Source organism: Alligator mississippiensis, chromosome 2 (genome assembly GCF_030867095.1).
Source record: "Alligator mississippiensis isolate rAllMis1 chromosome 2, rAllMis1, whole genome shotgun sequence".
NCBI classification, from domain to species: domain Eukaryota; kingdom Metazoa; phylum Chordata; order Crocodylia; family Alligatoridae; genus Alligator; species Alligator mississippiensis.
Genome location: NC_081825.1, coordinates 50,214,209 through 50,238,329, shown reverse-complemented (window position 1 = coordinate 50,238,329; position 24,121 = coordinate 50,214,209). Strand labels below are relative to the sequence as shown.

Below are 24,121 nucleotides of genomic sequence, written 5' to 3'. Positions count from 1 at the left end.
ATAGTATAAATTTGACAATTTGTCAAGGCCTTTTGTCTAGTTTGGACCACTGAACCACTTACGCATACTTGGGGTGATTTTTTCAGTTCCAGGGGGCTGGGCAGATTCTGAAGATGCTGAGTTAGAATTGTGAATTCGGAGGGTGGCTCCTGCCTTTTCCTTTACTGCTGTTAATCCGTGACCTGTAATGCAGCAAACACATGACAGAATCAAATATATTTCAGATGCAAGTATGCATTTCTGTGGTTTGGAAACATACTTATTAGTTCTAAAAAAAGATACTTTCCACAGGCATGAAATAATAAATAGGTGAAAATCAGAAATACCAATTCTACTTATTTTCTAGGTCAGAAAAATGGGATAGACCTTCATTTATTCATGACTTATTAACACGTTCTGCTTCCTTTGTGTGTCCAATTCATTAATTATGAGTAAATGATTAAACTGAATTTGAATACAAATGATACATTTCTGGACCTTTATAAATCTTGTTTCAGTAACAGAGAAGACTGCCAGTAACATTGGCCCAGATCTTCAAAGGTATTTCACTGCTCAGGTTTCAATCCATGACAGAATTTAGCTACCTTATTTCCATTTTTGGAACTTATATCTAGAATTTCGATCCTCAGAATGTTCCCAAGCTGCTCTCTAATGAGAGAGGTGTCTAAAGTTTGTAAGTGCCTACAATAACAACAGCAAAAGTTCTAGGTTCCTAAAGTTCTCCTCCTAGGCAGGCCCCAAAGTGCCTCAAGATTTACAATTGTATGTTCCTTTGCCATTTTCTTGGATGGGATCTCAATTTAAAGTATATTTGCTGAGCACACCTTTTGGCAGGGCAGAAGGAAAGGCAGCCTGGAAAGCAGCCTTCAGGTAATGTGGTGGGGAAGGACACCCTGCTACATGCCTAACAAATTGTTTTTGCCTTACCTGACTAGGAGGGGGCTGGGCTTTGGAAGGATGTAAGCCCCAACTCCAAGATGAGTAGGCTAGGGCTTCCCAAACTTTTCCTCACTTGGAGACCACTGAGTGTATAGGACCAGAGAGGGGGGTCTGAGTATGGTGACAGCCTGAGCGATATCAGGTGAAAATCAGAGAGTGGTAACACTTGATAGGCATGGGGCATGGTGTAGGGTCAGACTGAAGCCACGCAGTTAGCCCACAAGGTGGGGACCACAGGTACCTTGTGGTCCTGTGAGTGAGAAGAGTGGGAAGCCCTTGGGCAGCCTCCCTCACACACACACAAAATTACAGCAAGGAGTGGTGGGCAATAAAAAGGGTAAATGCCTACAGTGAGCAGAGTGGACATGTTAGGTGGGCTTCCAGGAACTTCACAGCCAACCCTGGAAGGACACCCTGCTACATGCCTAACAAATTGTGTCTGCACAAAATAGAGCCAGAGAAGCAGGAGATGGTGCTCCATTTTCTGCAGTTGCTCAGTGATTAGAACACTCACTGAGGATGTGGGTTCAATTCCCTTCTCTGATTAATGGTATTTGAACCAGTCTTACACATCCCAGAAAAGTACTTTAATCCTCAAAAGACTGGATATTCTGAAATAAATACCATCCCTTCTATTGATGATGTTCCATTTAATGTTGCATAATTAAATATTAATTGGGCCACAGAGAGGGAGAGTGAGCAAGCACATGTGGTTACGGTACTTCCAGGGAAACGGAAGATTTGGATGCTTCACTGAATACTTAATATTAAGCAATTAAATATTCAGTGGAGCAGGGATGTCTGAGTCCCCACTGCAGATGAAGACCATTTATCAAAGAAAGCTGAGGATGCTTAACTCCTGGCAGGATTAGTTCATGTCTCCCAACCCCCACTTTGCCCTCTCCCCCCCTCTCCCCGGGGAGAAAAAGAAGAAATCAAGAAAAAAAACAGGGAGGACTTTCCCTTATGCCTGGGCCTTTCCTCCTTTAATTAACAGATTCTTATCTTGTTACTCTAAAAGTATATCTACAGTACAGTTATGGTAGTGGTTATCATGTGTAGACATTCCTGGGCTAGCTCTGAATTAGCTACCTAGCTTGATACTGCCTATCATGTAGTTGCAGCAGCTTGGAAACCAATGCTGGCTAAAAAACCTGTCCAAGAAGCTGGGTAAATACTTGGTCAATTAGCTTATATTGATATCCATGCCACCATGGTTTCTCACAATATTCAGGCAGCTTGTATAAAGCTAGCTCAGATATGTCCACACAAGCTGAAGTTACCATGGTGGAGATATACCTTAATTTTAACCCACAAAGCATACCCTTCCCCAGGACAAAATTACTTTCACTGTGCACTTTAGCTATACATTTGAACCTTACGACAGAAGATTTTCTTCAAATTAGACAGCAAGAAAACCAGCGTCACCCCTTGATTTAGTAACATACTAAACTTAGGTAGGTTATCTCACTGACATCAATGAAAATATTCACTTGCTTAAAGTTAGGATTATATAGGATTAAAAAAAAACTCATAGCTTCTCCTCCCATGAATGTATAGGACAATGCCAACTACTTCTGAAAATCCCTACCTTGCTGAGTTACAGCCCAAGCATCCATAAAATAGTATTTATCCTGGGAAAAAGCCTTTTGTCCTGGGATCCTACAAAGTACCAGTCCATTTGTACCTGTGAAGTACGTGAGATAAACATGCTGACACTTTTTCCACGGGACAGTGCTGTGTAGTCTAAGGCCATGTACAGATGTTCAAAAAGCCAGAGGAGGAACTGATCTAAGTTACATGGTTTTCTCTAAGTGGTCTAGTTTAGATTGGGAGTGAACACTATACACATTTGCTCTTTGTGGGGTGATGGGGCATGCAGACAGCCTGTGCTGGTTGAGGCCCCCAGGTGGTGGTGGTGGTGAGGGTGCTCCCACATGCCTCCAAGAATGGTCTGAGGGCTTCCCAGGCTGCCAGAGACTGCCAAGCATAGTTGAGTGCCTGGGCCACTCCTAATTAGTTGCTGGGCATGGGCAGGCACACTCCCAACCCCTTACCACGTCATTGCAAACCCTTCCCCCCCGTGTCCTGTCCTGAGGCTTCCAGAAGAGCCCCAGACCAAGTGTCCTCCCTTGCAAATTGCATGTGCCTCCATGTCCTGGCTTGCTTGCACCCTGCTATGGTTCCCTACCACTTATGCTGAAGCACAGAGACCCAGGAGCTGCAGCATGTCCTGCTTGTCACCCTGCATACCTCTTGAAGGAGGCTGCGGGACACCACGTGCACATGACACAGAAGCTGGTCAACATGGGATGTAGCTTCCTGCCCCTGAGCCAGCAGCCTGATGTCCCTTTCAGGGCCACACACCATACCCTGTGCTCGCCAAATTGTCCTAGAGTGGGCCACCGGCTTTCATGTGGTCGCTGAAGATAAAGCCACCCAAGATGCCATGGAATGCTGGGGTGCTCTGGCACCACTTCCAAACTGTCAAGCACTGATTCTGGGCTGGCACCACCAGCAGCAACAGGTAAGAAAGGATCATCCTGTACACCTGGGAAGATGAACTCTATGTCCAGACCTTCCTCATGTGCTGGGCCATCTTCATGGATATTGTCACTAGACCCCCACACTGCATGCCAGGACATCACTCTGGAGAAGTGGGTGGCCATTGCCATCGTGAACCTGGCCACCTCCAGCAATCTCTGCTACACTGCCAACCAGTTTGGCATAAGCAAGTTCACAGCCAGAGAGGCCATCCAGGAGGTGTGCCTGGTCATCTAGATGTCCTGACCAACTGCTTCATCCTCCTAGTCAACCTGCAGGAGGTGGTCACCAGCTTCTGCCACATGGGCTTCCCCAACTGTGTGGGGGCCAAGAATGTCACCCACATCCCCATCCTCTGCTCACCCCAGGGCATCCAGGTGTTCATCAACCACAAGAGCTACTTCTCTGTCATCCTGCAGGGCATTGTTGACCACCAGGGCCACTTCACCCACAACTATGCTGACTGGGAAGGCAGTGCCCACAATACTAGCATCTTCCACAACCCGCCCCCCCCCCCCCCCCCCGATGATGGAAAGCAAGTGCTATGCTCCTGGTGTCTCTAATTTTGTCATGAGTGCTGTCATCATCCCTCCCCTCATCATCAAGAACCAGGTCTACCACACCCGGTCCATCTTAAACTATTTGTGCCATTTTTAGATTGGCCAATGTGTGCTGATCTTCTGTATGGTTACAGGTTTAGAATAATTTCTGTTCACTTAGACCAGTCTCAGTGTAATGTCTGGACATGCCCTATAAGTTAATTGTGGCTCATTTACTCAATTGCCAGTCATGTCCAGACCATCCTATTAGGCTGCATACCCTCCCTGGTGAGAGGAAGAGGAATAGTAATACAGCTTGTAAACTCTGTGTGTGTATTAAGGACTGTGCTCTTCCTCTTTTGTCCTTGGTTTTAACTCAGCCCAACCAGAAGAACCTCAAATACAAAATCTGTTTAAAGCAAAGGAGTACTGCCGATTCTTTTGTAGCATCCTGCTATCTTTGTCATTAGTTAAGTTGTTGTTACCTACAGAACTGTGGTGAAACCCTCAATACAGAAAAAAAACGAGTATATTTTTAAAACCAAAACATAAAACTGTGGATGTTCATTAAATATTGTCCATATTGGTAACTGGGACTGATGAATTTATTAATTAAAAAACACGGATACTTGTTTTTTTAATGCAGCAGTATTTTTAATGCAGCAAAATGGTTTATCATTTGGAAGCATAGGGTATTCACATGTTCCTGGGATAACAAAACCATTTGGAATAAAGGAAGAGGGAAATTTGCTTCATGATTTTGTAATCACCAGGTGGAGTACTAATGAGATACCCTAAAATAATCAATAACAAGCATACCCTGGAGGTCATAAAATGAAAAGATACAACAGCGAAACAGCTGTCTAGAGAGCTCACAAGCAGGAACAACTGAGTATCTGGGGAAAAAAAACAAAGTAGTGAATAACAGATGTCCCTTAATGAACAGACCATCAGATTTTGCTGACTGTGTGAAATAACTGATTTACTATATGACAACACAGCTTAAATGGTACCCTTGAATTTTATACTGAAACAATGAGCCTCGGAGGATAAGCATTTCTATCTGTCGTAAGAAAACAGTTAGTGACCTTTGCCTCTTTTTTCAAGCCGTGATCACAATCTAGCTGCGTATCAAACTGCATGTAGTTATCAAGCCTATCAACACTGGAACCATGAGTCAATGGATAGTAACTTCTTATTGTCACAACCCAAAGTTGTGGTTTTTGTTTGTGTTTGCTTTGGCACTGCTAAATTATTGTTCCCGCCTAAATTGTAGCTTTCTTTGCACGATAGAGTTCTCTGCTGCGGGAGAGAACTCTGGTGCAACGGGGGATTTCCCGCCAAATTACAGCTTCTTTGCAGGGTGCATTTCTTTGCTGCATACTAGTGATGCACGTTGCAAAGGAGTTCCCGCCATTTGTATTTGGATTCGCGCCACATTATTGGCCAGTTCTAAATGTAGGCACACGTGGCGGCTAGCTATTGGCTTGCTAGCCATACAAAAGGCTTGAGTGGTTTCCGCCCAAGTTGGAGGACTCCACGAACACCAGGAGGAGGAGCCTTCACACTGTGTGAAGATCTCTAAGCACTGCGGATCCTTACGGACCGAACACTTTTCTTAAGCAGGCAATAGAGGCTTAACAATCGGACCCACAGAGCTTTAACTACTCCAGAGGGGAAACAAAAGAACGAACCGCCTCTAGCCTCTCCCCGTCGCCGAGCGCAATCCAAGACGTATCCCTTTCCTGTAAACCCACTTTCAAACCCACGGAGCCTAAACAACTCCGGGGGACCAGGGAACCGAACCGAACCCGCGGAGCCTAAACAACTCTGTGGGAAAGAATTGCCGAACCCGTGGAGCCTAAACAACTCCGTGAAACAGAATTTGTCATAGTCCTCTAGCGAGGATTTAAGCGGAGCTGCGCCTGGAAACCTGTCCAGCCTATACCACTACCATCTTTGGGTAGAAGTAAATAATCTTTTCAATCAACCACTAGGCGTTTGTGACTAATTCTAGCTCGCCACCGGTTTTCTCCGACCCCGCGGGCCCGGGCTGCTGGCCATAGCCCGCGTGCGCAAAGGCGGGCCGCGGATCGCCCCTCCCGACTCGCACTTGGCGGTGGGATCGGGGCCTGGCCCGCACACTTATTTTTGTAAAATCTTTTACACTCTAGTTATTGCAGAGTGGAGTTCTATTTTATCTTTCCCTAGCCTGCTGTGCATTTTAATTGGTTCAATAAAAATATTTTCATAAGTAAATTTATAATTATTTTTTTTACTGACCAATTTTCTAGGACTCATTTGAGCAACTGTTTGTTTGTGTTTGTAAACTAATGTAATTAGATATTCTAGGTTTCATTACTTGAAATTTCTAATACTTGTACTTTCTAAAAGAAAAGCCAAACAAAATTTCAATTCATATTTTTGTTTTTATCAAGCCATCACATTTTGAAGTGACAACAAAAATCTTTACTGATCGTGAGAAAAGTGTAGGGAATATTTAAGTTTATATTTTACTTTCCTTGTTGTCACTTACATAAATTTGATGTTTTTCCTACATTCTGTAAAGCTTTCTGTTTTTCATTCTTCTGTTTTTCAGATATGCTTGTATATCCAATATGTGTATGGATATATATGTTGCTCTATTGATATTTACAACATTATGAGAAGTCAACAGTTTCAGAGTTGTACATTTAGCTTCAACAGACTATATAACTGAACCAATATTTCAGGGAAACTGCTGAACTAACCTCTAAATTTACCAGACAATGACACAAGAAAAGATTAGATCAGAGTACTAGAAGCATGGAACATGTCATCATTATTGGGAACAGCCTGTAAATCCATAGACTCTTTGAATTATAAATTGTTTTTGAATGTAAAAGTGTAATGAAAATTATTTGTTAAAGAACTGTAACTTGCTGTGCTGGTCCTGTGCTTCTCCTTTGTGCCTCTCTAGTTGCCCAGAGCTAAGCACGGTCTTGCAGTCCAACAATTTGACCCCTGGCACCAGTTACTAAGACCACCGATGCTTCTTGCCTGTCACGTCTTTGATGGAACTTTAATCTTGGGAATGTAGTTAACCCCAGGTCAGGGGTATCGTGTTGGATCTGATCGTTAGCACAAGGTCCTTGGGGCTCTGCCACCCCTATCCCCCACCTAGCGCCAACTTGTTGTAACTCCAATGTTGCATGGACGCAGTTTTTACCAGTCATCTCTCATTTTATCCTACAGATTCGCTGCTTCCTCAGATCCACTCTCTGCGGCCAGACTTCCACTTCACTCCTCCAGGTAAATAGCCTGACTTCTCTGCGTCACACTGTAGGGGCAGCTCCTCATTTGGGTGCTGCCACCAGTTATCCCTCCCAGGACCTTGATCTCCTCTGTAGTCTTCCCCTGGCTGCTGGGAACTTTCTTCCGGTTCCCCTGCCGGACCGGTGTGTGGGGCTTTTAGCTCTGCCCTGCTGCCTCTGCTGGCGAATTGGCATTAGCACACTGTGACAGGGGGGCCTCCTGGGGCCGAGCTCTGTGGCCCGCCCGCCTGTCACCGTAACAGCAGGCCTACTCAGGGCCGAGCTCTTCGTGGCCTGCCCACCTGTCTCTGGGCAACCGCCCGCTTATCTCGCCCGCCACGCCTTTGATGATAATTGATTCATATATCGATGTCAATTAAGCGGGAGGCTGCCCATTGTAGTGCCCCGATGCCAGGGGCGCTCTGCGGCTCTGACCTCCCCTAATACTGCAGCCCAAGCCTTGCAGATGGCATCATGGTGTTAACACTATCACCGGCCCCACACTGGGCCCCAGAATCATCCTACTCGACCCCACTATGATCCTTCCTATCAGGCGGCCTCTCCACCTTCATCTGAGCTACCTAGCCCCCCCAAAGCTATGTTCCCCTCTCAGGTGTGGTTCCCCTGGAACCTTCGGCTACCTGGCCCTGGCCCACCTCAAGGCCAGTCGGGACCCCAGGCCCCCGGCTCTTGGGCATCCCTCGCGGTGGGCCCCCAGCCCTTTTGACTACCGTAGTCCTGGCCCCAGCATGTGCCAGTCGAGGGTACTATCCCCTTTGGGCTGGGTCTCTAGCCTCTCTCTCTCATCCTCGGGCCTCACCGTGCCACTACTCCCTTCCTCCTAGGAGCAACCGCAGCACCACGCCCTGTACACAATGCACTCTCAGGGTCCGCCCTCTCTGGGCCCCTCACAAACACTATCAGGGTTACCCACCCGGTGGTGGTGGGAGCTAGGGGTTAAGGCGCCCCGACCCGCCTTTCACCACGGTAGTAACTGGCCTGGCATTTCCTGGGGGCTCCCGCGCCACTGAGAGCCCCACCAGACCACCCACTCCCGGCAGGGTGCAGTTTCAGGTCATGCCCAGGACCAGGAGCCTCCTGCCAACCCCTTACCTCCGGGTCATTCACAGCAGCCCTACGACCAGGCAATGTTGCTGCCTGACCTCCTGCAGCCAAACTGCCTTGTTTATATAGGCAGCCTAGGCCTCAAAATGGCTGCCCTAATCAGGCACCTGGAGGCTGCCAGCTCCAGGCCCTTAAAGTGGCAGAGACACCCTGTGCTCTGCCACACATACACTTATAAAGCACGTCCATGCCAGCTTCTTGTCCTTTTCTGGTGTCCTTACCCCTGTTGGCTGCTGATAAGCCTTGCAGTGTGGCGAGCTCGCTGCCACGGCCATGCTCCTGCAGCTTGGTGTGCTGTAATGCTGCCAGCTCACCGCAGGGCCCGTAGTGCAGAGATTGCTCCACTGCCACGCCATTCCTGCGGCTCAGCATGCCGTGGGGCTGCCAGTAGGGTCTGTGGTGCAGCAATCCTGCTGTTGCTGTCACATTCCTGCGGGGCTGCTGGTAGGGTCCGTGGCACAGCAATTCTGCCGCCGCTGCCATGGTCCTGTGGCTTGGCATGCCGCGGCACTGCTGGCTATGGCAGGGGCATGGGGATTCCACTGTTGCTGCTGGGCTCCTGTGGCTCGGTGATTTCACCGTCCTTGCCACAAGAACACTTAAAGAACACTCTGGGAATGGGAAGCCTCTCATCAGTGCTATGATTTAGAGATGATTACCTAATGATCTGAATTTATAAGAGTGGTATCATATTTATGCTGATGCCACAATTACTCTATCTTCCAACACCTTTGATGACTTTTACCTGTCTACCCTTGCATCTGTGTTTTCTCATACATTTGTAGCTTTGCTAACACTTTTTTTTTTTTTTAACAAGAGCATCATGAAACTTTTTTTTTTTTGAGAAAAACTCTGGTTTGGATATTCTTTTGCTGGTAATGGTTCATCTGCTTATAACAGGATTTTACTGGTGGAAAATGCATATGGGTAAGAAATGGGTGTCAATGTTGTCGTTCTTACTATTGTGGAAAGGATTTTTGGAGGAACGTTTTTCAGTGTTTCTAAGGGGGTCAGCCTCTGAATTTCCCCAGTTTATCTCTGGAAGTTTATTCCATGAGTTTATTCCCTTTATCAAAAGCATTTTGTCCCCAGCTCTCACATACTTTATCTTGGTCTCTGTGAGCTCTATTGTCCCAGAGGAATGAAACTGTTTTGGTGGATAACAGATTAAAATTTGTTCATATAGCTAGAGCTTGATCCATTTATTTTTTTGAAGATTAGGATCAAGGCCTTGAACTAGCAACTAAAATTGACTGGGAGCCAGCACTGGGGGCTTGAGCAGAGCCTGACATGTTCATAGCACTCTAGAGCCTACAGAACAGCAAATGCCTAACACTAATCCACCCTGATTTATACCTAAAGATAAGTGGGACCAGATCATGCTTGCTCTCAAGTTGTCCCCCTGGATCCCATTCTTTTTAGAATCTAGGTCAACACTGTCCTTCCTATTTAAAAAAAAAAATACATGGGATAGAATCTGCTCATAGTTACACCAATCTGTTAATTCGACATAACTCAAATTAATGAGATCAGACTTAAGCTCCATGTTTGTCTTACTCCAAAACTTATTTATATATGCTTTTAATAATAGAACAACAAACACGAAGAGCTGTAAACTACTTCATTGTCTGCCAGTTTTTTCCCATAATATGACCCCATATTACAAGAGAAAAATTGGGGCTCTATCTACCCATAAAATTAGGGAAAGGGACTGCAATTACCACACCTCCCCCACACTTATACATACACTTCCCAGGTTGAGAACCTACAAACGTTATAAGTAGCTTGATCCTGGATGAATTGTGAAAAAATGTTTTATTTCTACAGCAGCTAGAGCATCTGCATGTTATTTACAGAGCAACTGTGTCACAAACATGTTATCTCAGGCATAAATACTTTGTCCCTAATCAGCTCTAATTTATGCAATGAAAAAGGGTATCTTCCAGAGATAAAGCCATCCATTTTTATGGCCACTTACAGTATGAGCATAGCGCACAGTCTTTGGATTTTATGTTATCCCTTATTCTGTAACAGGGAATGATATATACATAGAAAGCAGCAGCTTTTCAAATCCCCACAATTCTTTAATATAACATCATTTCAGTCTTTTGCACTTCTGTTCCGTACAGAATGGAATTTCAGCAATATAATGTTGATTATTACACAGCCCTGAGCAACTCATGAATACAGCAACATCAGCAAGTGACATTTCATTCTATCATACTGAGTGACAGAAAGACAGCAGACTGCATAAAGAAAAGATCCATGGGTGGTTTGTATCTGCACAATGTCCTGTGGAATAAAGAACTGGATTGGATGGTAATACATGCATGAACAAAATACTCAGACAGCTAAATATGAATGATGGACAAAGCGGGGACATAAAGCAGCTCTCTAAAACTGATTCAGCAACTTTTCAAGTAACAAAGGCAGAACAGAACCAAAATCTCTTTTCACTGTATTATGGCATGCTAATGGAAGGAATTGTTTTAATACAGGCATTTGAGTTAAAAAAGAATTACATGATGGTTCTGCATGTATTCAATAACTTAGGGAATAGGCTTTGGCTGGAAGTTCAGACAGTACAGCAACATAAGTGAAGCAAACATAATGTATATAATGCACCAATATAAAAGAAAAGACCACTTGGAAGCTCTATAGCTGATTCATTAAAAAGCATAGTTCAAGAACAGGTAGGTAAAATAAATAATAAAAATGAAACTATGTAAAGACAGTGCAATAATACCCTGCACATACCATGGTGCGTCTCAGTATCTTACCATTTACACCAGTTTAGCATCATTGACCTCAATGGAATTATTCTTGGTTTATGAAGAAAACCCAACCCCATGTGTGCTTTGTTTTGGGGGGGGAAAAAAATCTAAGCTCATCAACTGGAAACCTACTTTATGCTTTCTCCCTCAGTCCTAGAAATTTACTTAGTCTGACATCTAGTGTCAAAAAGAAACCAGGGTTCAGGCTCTAAATGTTATCCATAAATACAGGCCGGTGTTATTAAAGCTTTTTGTTTAATCGTGTGTCAGTGTTTTTGCACAGACAGAAATGGCAGGGGGGATTCTAGGAGGGGAGAAAACCAAAAGGACACATTTAATACCAAGGAAATGAAAGACACTTTCTTCAAGATCAATTGCATGTATGTATAAGAGTGAGTTAAGAAGAGAAAGTAGACTGAATCTACCACAGAAATTGTTGCTAGAAACCACCAACAATGTTAAGGAAATTACAGTCAGGCTGTAAAAATGCTAATCTCTCTGGAAGCCCTAAATTAAGGCTTGAAGGATAATGAAACTGAGATGGCTGAAGAACCATTTCAGCTCAGCCTTGATAAGAGCAGAATGTATTTGTTAGCCCTTTAAAATGTTAACGAGTCAATCACAACTGTGCAGCCATTTCAGCTACTTTTACAGCTTACAATTTGTAGCAAATAAAGCAAGCGACAGTAAACATTTGTCAAGCTTGACTGGACAAGCAGTCACGTTACAAAGATGTGATTACAAAGAAATAGAAAAGTCAAAAGCCTCAGCATTGTTGAGAGTTTTAGTGCTCAGAAGGTGGCTTTGCTCATAGAAGAGAGAATGAGTAACATTCAAATGGATTGAATCATGCCACATCTGTTTCTTGATACTGCAGATGAAAGAAACGGAGAATGAATTATTCAGCTACAAACAGAATATTTTTAAGGAAGTAATAAATATTTAATAAAAGAAAGCTACACTGTAAGGATTTGTGACTGCTTGTATAAAAAGCACTGCTCCACTCTATCCAGTAACTGTTGTACTGGATCAGACACGATCCATCTACTCCAGTGTCCTATCTCCAACAGTAATCAGCAATAAATGTTTCAGAGGAATGGCCAAAACTGTCATAACAGACAATTATAAACTAAGTTGCCCTTGGAGAGAATATCTTCCTAAGTAGACAGAGGTTTGCCTATGCCTGGAACTATAAAGTCTTGTATCTTGTATAAACCTGTTCTTATCCTATCTAATGGATCCATGAATATTCTTGTTACTCTTACGAATATCTAATCTTTTTTTAACTCTTGGAGACTAAACTGTTAGCCTCAGTTATAACTTGTGGAATAAACTCACAGGCTAGTTATGTGTTTTGGTAAGAATAGGCCTTTCCTTTTCCTAATTTAAGAATTAGGCGAGCACTCCATGTTTTTCCCTAACACCTCCCCGCTCCCTCAGCCCCCAGCCAGTTTCCTCTCTGCAGCCCTGTTCGTGCCCCCCAGCCTTGACCCGCAATCCCCCAGCCCCCTGCAAGCTCCATTTACCACTTCACAGGCTTCAGGAAGGAAAGTGAGCCTGAGCCCAGCCTTGGCTGACTGAGAGCCTCAGGCCCTGTCCTTCCCCCTCCCCCTTGGGGCAGGGCTCGGGATTTCCCACCCTTTTTAAAATCAGCTCTTGCAGGCTGGAGCTCTGCCAGCCTGCACAGCTGTTTACAAAAGCAGGAAATCCGCAGATTTCTCTGTTAAAAGGTAAAATCCACTTTTTCTCTGATAAAATAGGGAAATCTGTGGCTTTCTCCATGGGAAATGGAAAACCCGGATCCCTGACTATCATTCTCTGGTCAGTCAGAGTTCCCCATGTTTGGACTGCCCAGTGCCTTTTTGTTGATAAGTAACCTATTGACTATCTTTTAAAGTCTGATGTAGGTAGATGGGTGCAAACCCTGAAAAGCAAACAAATTCTGTGGTTAAGAGAATTGGAAGGTTCTAAGACAAAAAGAGGAAGAAGCTATGAGGGCTGTAAGCTGAAGATTGGATCATAACTTGAACCTTAGGTTAAATGGAATCAGATCTTACGCTAGTGGTAAAATCCCAGAGGAATTAAAAGAGCTCGAACATAACTTGCACAGTTCATTTCGGGGCTTAATATGGGATAGTCTTCTGTGTGTTTAAGTGGCAATGGATTTCAGAGATTTCATAGACATTAGGGCTGGAAGGGACCTTGGAAGATCGAGTCCAGCCCCCTGCCTGAGGGGCAGGAAGTCAGCTGGGGTCATAGGATCTCAGCAAGATAAGCATCCAAATTTCTCTTGAAGGTGTTCAATGTAGGTGCTTGAACCACCTCCAATGGCAGGCTATTCCAGACCTTGGGGACTCGGACAGTAAAGAAATTCTTCCTTATGTCCAGCCTGAAACGGTCTTGCAGTAGTTTATAACCGTTTGACCTCATCATCCCTCAGGGCACTCTGGTGAACAAACGTTCCCCCAGATACTGGTGATCAACTCTGATAAACTTATAGATGGCCATCAGATCACCCCTGAGCCTGCGCTTTTCCAGGCTAAAGAGCCCCATAGCTCTCAGCCTGTCGTCGTAAAGTCTGTTTTCCTGACCTCTGATCATGCGCGTGGCTCTCCTCTGCACTTTCTCAAGCTTCTCCACATCCTTTTTGAATTGTGGGGCCCAAAACTGGATGCAGTACTCCAGCTGTGGCCTCACCAAGGCCGAGTACAAGGGGAGAATGACGTCCTGGGATTTGCTTGAGAAGCATCTATGGATGCAAGCCAGCGTTTTGCTTGCTTTACTAGCTGCAGCATCGCATTGAAGGCTCATGTTCATCTTGTGGTCAACGATGACCCCCAAGTCTCTTTATTCTGTAGTGCTAGCCAGCGTAGCACTGCCGATCCTATAAGCATGCTGCAGGTTTTGCGTCCCAAGGTGGAGAACATTGTATTTTTCAGTGTTAAACACCATCAGGTTCTCGTCCACCCATTTGCTTCACCTGTCCAGGTCAGCCTGGATTGCCCTCCTGTCTTCAGGTGTGGATGCTTTGCCCCAGAGTTTGGTGTCATCGGCGAACTTGGCCAGTCCGCTTCTGACTCCATGTCCACATCATTAATGAAGCTGTTGAACAATATGTGTCCAAGGACAGAGCCCTGGGGGACCCCACTGGTCACAGGGCACCATGGCGATTGACTTACGTCTATTACCAGCCTCTGGGTCGGATCACAGAGCCAATTTCCCAGCCAGCAGATCATGGTGGACCCAAGGCCATAGTTGGCCAGTTTTGCCAAGAGGTGATCATGGGATATCAGATTTTTTGAAGACTTTAATGAAGCCTTTTTTGAAGTCAAGATATATGACATCAATCTCTTCTCCCTTGTCCAAGTGATAGGTCACCTGGTCGTAGAAGGAAATGAGATTGGTCAAGCAAGACCTGCCCGCAACAAACCCATGCTGGCTATCCCTCAGGATGATGGTGTCAGCCAGGCAATTAAGGATGGCCTCTTTAATAAACTTTTCTAAGACCTTCCCCGGGATAGAGTTCAGGCTGACGAGCCTATAGTTTCCCGGATCCACTTTCCTCCCTTTCTTGAAGATAGGCACCACATTGGCCTTCTTCTAGTCTTCAGACACTACACCAAAGCACCAGGAGTTCTCAAAGATCTGTGCCAGGGGCTGGGCTATGATGCTCGCCAGCTCCTTGAGTACCCTGGGGAATAGATTCTCAGGGCCTGCTGACTTGAAGGTATCCAGCCTCTCAAGGTATTCCTTCATGAGGTCTGCATTGATGGAGGGCTGGGAATCTCCTTCCCCAGGACCTCCTTTCCCATGGGCGTCCCATGGGACTGATGAGAGACTGACACAAAGTACCCATATAATAGGTTGGCTTTTTCCTGGGCGCCAGTTGTCAGATGTCCCACCTGGTTTAGCAGGGGTCCAATGTTGTCCTTGCTTTTCCTCCGGCTCCCCACATATCTAAAAAAGGACTTTTTATTGTCCTTGATACTCGAAGCTAGTTGGAGTTCAGTTGCAGCCTTGGCTTTCCTGGTTTGCTCCCTGCAGGACCGGACCAGCGCAGAATATTCCTCCGTGGAGGTGAATCCCACCCCCCATCCTTTGTAGGCCATTCTTTTTAGCCTCAGGAAGGTCTGCTAGATCCCCGGAGCGCCAGGGGGGCTGCTGTGCCCTCTTACTGCCTTTCCTCCGAGATGGAATAGTATTAGCTTGTGCATTGAGGATCGCTCCCTTGAGGAGCAACCACTCTTCCTGAACTCCCCTCCCCCTGGAGTCATGGTCCCTTAGGGCCTCACTGACAAGCCTCCTGAGCTTGTCAAAGTCGGCTTTCCTGAAGTCAAGGACTTCAGTGTTGCTGACTGACTTGCCAGCTTTACAGCAGATGATGAAGGTGATCAGCTCGTGGTCGCTGTCACCCAGCTTCCCATCAATCACTAGGTTGCCGATTAGGTCATCCCCAGTAGCCAGTACCAGGTCAAGCAGCGCTTTACCTTTCATTGGCCTATAGACTTCTTGAGTCAGGTAGAGGTCATCCACACATGATAGGAAGCTTTACGACTGCTTGGATTTTGCTGAGTGATCCTCCCACAAGATGTCTGGGTAGTTGAAGTCACCCATGACAACCATGGTCCTGCAGCATGCGGCCTCAGCCAGTTCCCGGGCAAACCCCTGGTCAAGCTCCTGACTTTGGGTGGGAGGTCTGTAGTGTCCCCTGTGCCGTGTTCTCCACGGATTTTAACCCAGAGGGTCTCCAGTCATCCACCCTGGTCACCAACATCAGCTTGCAGGGACTCATAGCTTTCCTTAACATAGAGAGCTACACCCCTGCCCCTTTTATCTACTCGATCTCTCCTGTACAGGGTATAGCTGTCTCTACCTGTGGTCCAGTCATGGGTGGAGTCCCACCAGGCCTCCGTTATCCTTATAACATCGTTAATTATTTGTGTTAAGCAGGAGGACGAGTTCCTTGCCTTGCCCACAGATTGTACCAGGGCTGGGGTAGGGGTGGGCTCCCTTAAGTGCCTTGGCCTGCTGACTTTGCAAGGGTTGCTCAGTGGGCCAGCAGTGGCGGTAGTTCCCCCATCCCCCAGCGGGCTTAGTTTAAAGCGTGGTGGAGCAGGTCAGCCAGTCTGGCTGAGAAGAGCCTCCTCCCCAGCAGAGAGAGGTGGAGGCCATCTCTTCCCAGCTGCTCGCTGCCTCTCTCACCAAAGAGTGGGCTGTGGTCATGGAAGCTGAAGCCTTTCCGCTGACACCAGCGCTGCAGTCTTTGGTTCACTACCTGCATCCTCCTCTCCCTCCTCAGCCCAAACCCCGAGACTGGGAGGATCGAAGAGAACACCACCTATGCCCCCAGACCCTTTAGCCCCGCTCCCAAATCCCTGTAGTGCCTCATGACCCAGCTGGGAGCACTCTGAGCCATGTCATTGGTGTCCACATGAATAAGGAGCACGGAATAGTGGTCTGTGGGCTGAAGGAGCTTAGGGATCTTCTCCGCAATGTCTTGGATGTGGGCCCCTGAGAAGCAGCAGACTTCCTGGGCTAAGGGGTCGGGGTGGCAGATTACCCCCTCAGTCCCCTTCAGGATGGAGTCTCCCATGAAAAACACTTTACATTTTGTCTTGGGGACAGCAGGGGCGGTAGCTGCAGTTGAGTCTGTGTTGCCTGCAGGAGCTGGCAACTCAGCAGGCTCTGCTGGGGTTGCAAGAGGTTCATACCTGTTGCTAAGCTCTGGCGGGGCAGGGGCCTTGGTGTGGTGGGCCTTAGGGCCCTCGACCACCTTGGTCCATCCCCTTGACTGGACAGAATGGAAGGTCCCGGAGTCCTCCCTTGTCCTGGAGGGAGACCGTGGTCTACCCTCCGTCTCCCAGGGGAGAAGTGCCTGGCAGTAGGAGTATATCTCCTGCTTGCAGTCCTTGATGGCATGCAGTCTCTGGACTGTGGCCTGGAGCTCCTCCAGCTGGTGCACCAGAGACCCCAAAAGGGAGCAGACCCCACAAGGGGAGGTAGCCCTGCTCCCAGGCTCCAGAGCGTGAAAAAGGGACAGGCAGCCCCTGCAACCGAGAGCCAGGGGTTCCGTCTTCGTGGAGCCTGGAACCGTGGGCTCCGTCTGGGTGGCCGTCTCTGAGGTGCCATAGTGGGGGGCCGCAGACCCTGAGGGGACTCTTGGGGTGCGGTGAGTGCCCATCTGCGGCATGCTGCTGGTTGGCAGGCTGGGCCTGAGTCTGCCTACCCTAGGGGGCTTGCAGGCAGGGCCTCAGGCCCTCCCACGGACCCTCCTGTGCTAACTCACATGCTGGCAGACAAGCACGCCTGTTTGCGCAGCCTGTTTGCATGGCTCCCTGGGGGGCTGGGCGAAGTAGGGGCCTGGGCAGGGCGAGACCTGGCCCAGCTCCCACTCAGCCGCTTTCTCCCACTCTCTAGGGGTTAACCCCCTCCCACCACGGGCCATGCTTACCTCCAGCTGTGCTGGGGGTCAGTGGGGGGCTCCGCGGCTGCTGGGGGTTCTCTGGGGGGCTTTGGGGCAGCGGGGGTGCAGCGGGCTTTCACCCGCACGTCTCTCGCTGCTCCTGGAGCCTAACTGCGGCTTTTTTGCTGTTGGTGGGCCCTTTTAAACTATGCGCATGTGCAGTGGGCCCGCCGTCGATGAAACTGCTCTTGGGCTAGAGGGGGCCCTGCTCCACTGGAGAGGGACTGGTGAGTACCCTCCCCGAGCTCTCTCTCTCCCTGGGGGGCTGGGCCAAGTAGGGGTCTGGGCGGGGTGAGACCTGGCCCGGCTCCCACTCAGCCGCCTCCTCCTACTCTCTAGGGGTTAACCCCCTCCCACCACGGGCCCTGCTTACCTCTGGCTGTGCTGGGGGTCAGCGGAGGGCTCCACGGTTGCTGGGGAGTCTCTGGGGGGCTTCGGGAGAGCAGCGGGCTTTCACCCGCGCATCTCTCACCACTCTCGGAGCCTAACTGTGACTTTTTTGCTGTTGGCGGGCCCTTTTAAACTACGCGCATGTGCAGTGGCCCCGTCGAATATTACATAAGTGTATGGCTATGAATATTACATGGACAAGGAGTTTTTGAACTAATTCACATTTTTTGCTGATTAAAGAGCTTGTCTAAATTTCTAGATTCTACTTATGAATTTTTTGATTGTACTAACAATCACCTTGTTTCCTAACTTTAGTGACACATATTAGTTTGGCTAGAAGTCAAGACAGCTCTTTAATTAAGGATTTATTATTCTATGCTAATACCAAAATCACCTGCCCAAATTAGTATAGAACCAAAACAAAACTGGCTTTCTAACAGGATTATGATAAACCTCAAATTAGCGGGAAAGTAAGTGGAGTTAAAATTTTAACATTGTAGACATTATCTTCTAACCGTCTTTACCTGGTTCCTAAAATTTCTTATTGTTTTTAAAAACTATTTTGACATCATAAAACTCAAATTTATAAAACATCTGGCATGGAGGGCTGGTGAGGAAGGGGTTAACTGCTGAACTGGGACAGCTAGTCAGCTGACCGGAAGAGGCAGGACTATAAAAACCCTGGGTTGAACGGCAGTAAGGAGGTCAGCAGCTAAAGGGGAAGCAGTGCCCCTGGGAGCTCCAGGAAGAAGTTTGGGGAGCGGTCCATGGCAGGAAGGGGGAAGCTACAGAAGCCCCTGCGAGATGACAAATGCATCCACAACCAGGACTGTAGCCAGCGGTATGGAGCCAAGACTCGAAGAGAGTTCATGTAAACTGATCCACTGCGTTGATTGAGCATGTGCAGTTATTATTTTGTTTTTGGGATTATTGAATAAAACCGGAGGTTTGGGTGAGGCTATTAGGGGACAGAGGTGGCCTCATTTTTGGGGACCCACTCCAGAGTGGAAGCCCCAGCGCAGGCACAGTGAGGGCACAGCTTTTTATGGGGTACAGCACCAGCGCCAGTGAGGCGCAGAGGGAGACAGGGCTGTAGAGAGCCCAAGTGCCAGTAAGGGCGCAGTTTTGGGATGATCCTAAAAGGCCAAGGAGGCCTAGTGCACCTGGGGGTACAAGTATATATTTTTTCTATTATTTGGACTGGTGGGGTTGCACCCTGGCTTTGAACTTGTGATCCCCTGGCTGTGGGGCCAGCACCCATGGCTCTGGGCCAAGGAGTGCCATGCTCCAGAAGGGAGCAGAAAAGGGGGCCATGAGCCTCCAAGCACTGGAAGGAAAAGCTAGAGCCTCAGAGTCAAACCCTGTTTAGTGGGTTTGGACGGGGAGGCCTAGCTAGAGAAAAGGGGTCAGGCCATCCTAGGAGAGACCCCACCATACCCAATATAATAGGCAGTCTCCCACTCGTATAATAATTTCCAACAAGACGTGGGAGGCGAGATTGGGGGGGGGACAGAAGAATTCCAAGAGGGCTCCAAGGGCGCCCCACATAAGGCGTGGATGACCAGTAAGTTTTGTCTTGGGGACAGCAGGGGCTGTCCAGGAAGTTGGCGCTGGGGAAGGTGACCTGTTACAGGGTTCTAGTCCTCTATGTGAAGGGAAGTAGGAGTGGGTGTTATATGTATTTGCTGATGCAGGAATGGTGAGACTCAGGAACATTGACTTCTACTCCAATCTCTAGAACAGTGTGCTCTAATGGTACCTGAGCTAACTGGGTCTGCCTGGCACTACATTGCATTTTGTAGACACACCCTGTGTTACTGCTAGCTGTTACCTTGTGAACATTGTGGAAAACTAGTGACATAGGCATAGCAATCAAATACTGTATTAAAAATAAGAATGTTGTCCAAAATATTTTACTTGTGTGGAATTACTATTTTTTGGTTCAGTACTTGTTGGACCTTTACAGAAATCCTTTCTTACGTTACGGTTTTTTGGAATGTATTACTTGATACAATAATACCAATTAATATGCAAAACATAAACATAAGAATAGTGTATTTCTTTCGTATTCAAAGTGTACATATTTTTGTTTTAACCTAACACAACTAAAATCACTACATACATTTCTTAAATTCCTTGGGACAACTTATCAGCTATCATCTAAATAATTGTAACATACACATAATCCCTGTTCATGCTCACAGAAGATTCTTGTTCCTTAACACCTGTAACTACACAGCTTATGCTTTATTCCTTTTAGAGGTGCACTGATATAATTGATCCATATCAGATCGGCACTGAAAGAAGGAAAATTACCATTACCAGCAATTGGCTTTTTTGGGCCGGTCTAGCTGATAATGTTACTGATAAATGCTGCGTGCATGCATGCAGCTACAGCATGCATGCAGCCAGGAATGCAGCCCGGCAGCTTGAAGCAGCATCTGGCTGGTAAGTCTGTGAGGGAGAAAGGGTGGGGGGAGAGAAGGGGCATGTGCGGGGGAAGAGCAAGGCCCCCATGGTGAGGGAGGGAATGGGACTGGGGCAGGCACTGCCCAGTTGGGGTGGGGCAGGGTGGGGAGGGGCACGGGATGTAACTGCGGAAAGCTTGTCTGGGAGTTAGCCAGCTCCTGCTACTGTGTGCACCCTGGGGGAGGCGTGGGGGGTGTGGACTTGTGTGGAGGGTGAGGGCAAGCTGCCCAGTGGGGGTTCGGGGCCGGGGGCTGTGCCGGTCTCTTCCCAATGGGGGCTGCGTTTGGGGTGGGTGGAGGTGGGGCAGGTGGCAGCAGCACTGGGAGGGGATTATGGGGTGGGCTACAGCCACCCCAAAATTCCTTGTAGCCCTCCATCCTAGCGCTACTGCTGCCTGCCCCACCGCCGCCTGCCCCAAGTTCAGCCCCGACCCAGCCTCGCCACTGGGAAGAAGCCAGCATAGCCCCTGGCCCCAAGCCTGCAGCAGGCAGCCCACCCTCACCCCATGTACAAATCTGTGGAGGCACATGCCCCTCATGCCTCCTCCAGGGTGCACGCAGAGGTGGGAGCCACCCCTCCTCCCCGCCCCCCTTGCACCACCCAGATGAGTCGCCCATGGCTCTGTCCTGCACCCCATCCCACCCTGGATGTGCAGCACCTTCCCTTGACCCAGCCCCACTCCCTCTCTCACTGTGGAGGCCATGATTTGCACCCCCCCCCCCCCAGACTTACAGGCTGGATGCTGTTCTCCAAGCTGCCGGACTGCATGTCAGCTATTGGATCATTATCGGATGAAATGGCTGATTAATAATCAGCCACTGATATCGGCCAAAAAAATCTTTATTGGTGCACACCCATTCACTTTATCAAAGCATATTTATTCAAAGAATGACAATATCTTGGATAGGATAAGTGATCCCTCTACTAAAGACAAGACGGAGTTCTATAAATATGTTGTAAAAGCAACAAGTTGCCTTATAAATATACATAAAGGCCAGGAAAACTGCCGGTCCACCACTCAATAGTGAGCATGAGCTATTAACAGAAGACACAAAAACAACAGAACTGCTCAATGATTATTTTGCCTTGGCCTTCTCAAGAAAATAAACAAAGAAAAGGAAGGATGGCAGATCATCATAAGTAAAGAATGCATCAGAGAGCTTTTGACAAAACTGAATTAATTTATGATGGCAGGGCCTTATGAAATTCATCCCAGGTTACTGGAGAAACTGACTGAAGAAATTTCTGAGTCCCTAGCGATAATATTTGCACAGTTGCAGATGACAGGTGAAGTCCCAGAGGACAGGAGAAGAGCTAACATAGTGCCCATCTTTAAAAAGGTAAAAAGGAAATTTCAGAAATTACAGACTGTTCAGCCTGACTTCAATACCTAGAAAATTATTAGCACAAATGATAAATCAATCAATTTGTAAAAAACACAAAGAAAACAGTGGTTACTAGCAAACATGGATTTGTTAAGAACAAACTTGCTAAACAACTTGATTTCCATCCTTGACAGGGTAACTAGTTTGGTGAATGAGGGGGACTATAATAGATGTAATATTCCTGGACATTAGTAAAGCTTTTGACACAATTCCACACAGAAGGTGTCCAAGTAAACTGGAGATATGTAGGACAGACAGAATTATCATGAGGTAGATACACAAGTGGTTGAGTAACTGTATAGAGAGTAACTTAAATTGATTGAAGTCTAAATGTCAGGAAGTATGAAGTGGGATTCCATGAGGGGTATGTTCAGGGTCCAGTCATATTTAAACTTATTTTAATGACTTGGACTGCAGGAATAGAGAGCTTCCTGATCAATTGTGCAGATGACACAAAACTGGGAGGGCTCCAGCTGATGAAACAGGGCTAGTGACAACAAAATGAAATTCAGCAAAGACAAATGTAAGGTGTGAAGAAAATCCAAATGCATAAATGCAGAAAGGAAGATAACTGGCCACACAGTACCGCTACCAGGAAGACTAAGTAAGCTATGGTGGATCACAGCTTCAACATGAATTTGTGATGCACAACGTGATGCATTGGAAAAAATGCAATTTTTGGCTGCATTAACAGAAGTACTATATGGAAAAGATGAAAGCCACTGATTTGCCTTCAGCTGAAGTATTAAATTTGGCTTAGGTGTCTGCATTTTATGAAAGTAGAGAAACTGGAGAAGATCCAGAGGTAAATAACAAGATGGTAAGGGGTTGGAAAGCAAGCCATTTGAGGAAAAGTTGAGAGAACTAGTATATCTAGATTGAAGAAGAGGAGATTAAGGGGGGGAAGTGATAGGATCTGAAAAGCTGCCATGACGAAGATGGAAAACAATTGCTCTCTCTTTCCACGTAAGAGAGAACATGAGGCAATGGCTTTCACTGCAGGAAAGCAGACTGAAATTAAATCTTAAGAAAAATGTCCTAATTTAAGAAACAGCTGGACAATGGAAAAATTTGCTTAGAGGGAGGTTGTAGTTTTCAAGGACAGGTTGGATAAGGATCTATCTGAACTGGATCTATCTAGTTTAGAACAGGGCTGTCCAACTGGAGGCCCATGGGCTTCATGCAGCCCCCAGACTTAACCTGAGGCCTCAGGCTCCCAGCCCAGGCACTGCTACCCACACCCAAATCCCTGCCGCCCCCAAACTGCAGGCTCCTCATTCCTCTTCTCCCTTTGGGGACAGAGCAGGACAGTCGAGCTGAGGCAGCCTATGGCCAGGTAGCTGGGGAGACCCTGTGTGCCATGATGAGGTGCAGGGGTACTATCCCTGTACAGCGGGGACACCCTTGCTGTGCAGTGTGCTGGGGCATGTGCAGTGCAGCACAGCACAGCATGAGACCTGCATGGTATACAGCTCTGAGTATGAGCTGCCCACGTGGTGTGTGGCTGGGGAACTTGTGGCCCCAAGCCACTCAGAAGTTGGACAGCATAGGTTCAGAAACAGCACATCCTGCACCTGTCTGGGGAGTTATACTAGTCTGAGGTTCCTTTTAACCCTCTGTTTCTCTCAAAAATGCAGGGCTTTAAGTGATTTTTTCCTACAGATATGAATCCAGGATATAAAAATTATGACAATCAAAGGAAAACAGAGTGGTTTCTTAAATAGTAATGTACAATTAACATACTTCAGTGATTGTGAAAGATGCCACTCTGACAATCTGGGAGAATTAAATTTTCTTTTAAACACACAAAGATCATGAGCAATACCCACAGGCAATACTTTCCTCTCAAAGTGCCACAACCCTGATACCACCTTGAGGCACAAAAAGAGAATACTATCTTCAAACCCATTCAGTCTGTAAACCTGCTAAGACTCCAAGAAGAATGAAAATTATGATGGTAATATGGCTAACCTGAAACCACAAACTCATATCACATAATTTACTTATAAAACAACGTGCTTTGGCCACTAATAACTTAGACTAGATTTGAACTTGGAAGTGAGAAGAGATTTAAAAATATTAACATGATTCAGCAGCTTCACATACTCTCTGAAGTTACTTAATGTGGCTGTTTAATGACTTTACTGACCTTCTGTGAAAACTGATATGATTTATAAGAAGGAACTCCATGTTCTGCAGA

The 24,121-nt window shown here is 46.9% G+C and overlaps 1 protein-coding gene across 7 annotated transcripts in view; it reads right to left on the bottom strand.

The window, feature by feature from the left end:
• The window catches only part of FAM114A1 (family with sequence similarity 114 member A1), an 87,791-nt gene that overhangs the window by 38,586 nt on the left and 25,084 nt on the right, over positions 1–24,121 (bottom strand). For 4 of the 7 annotated variants that reach the window (XM_019480583.2, XM_014594950.3, XM_014594951.3 and 1 more), the window contains one exon: positions 63–182. In XM_019480583.2, the coding sequence (XP_019336128.1) occupies positions 63–182 (120 nt within the window). The remainder of the gene's footprint in view (positions 1–62; positions 183–24,121) is intronic. The other 3 variants (XM_059721637.1, XM_059721638.1, XM_019480587.2) reach the window with 1 other exon arrangement.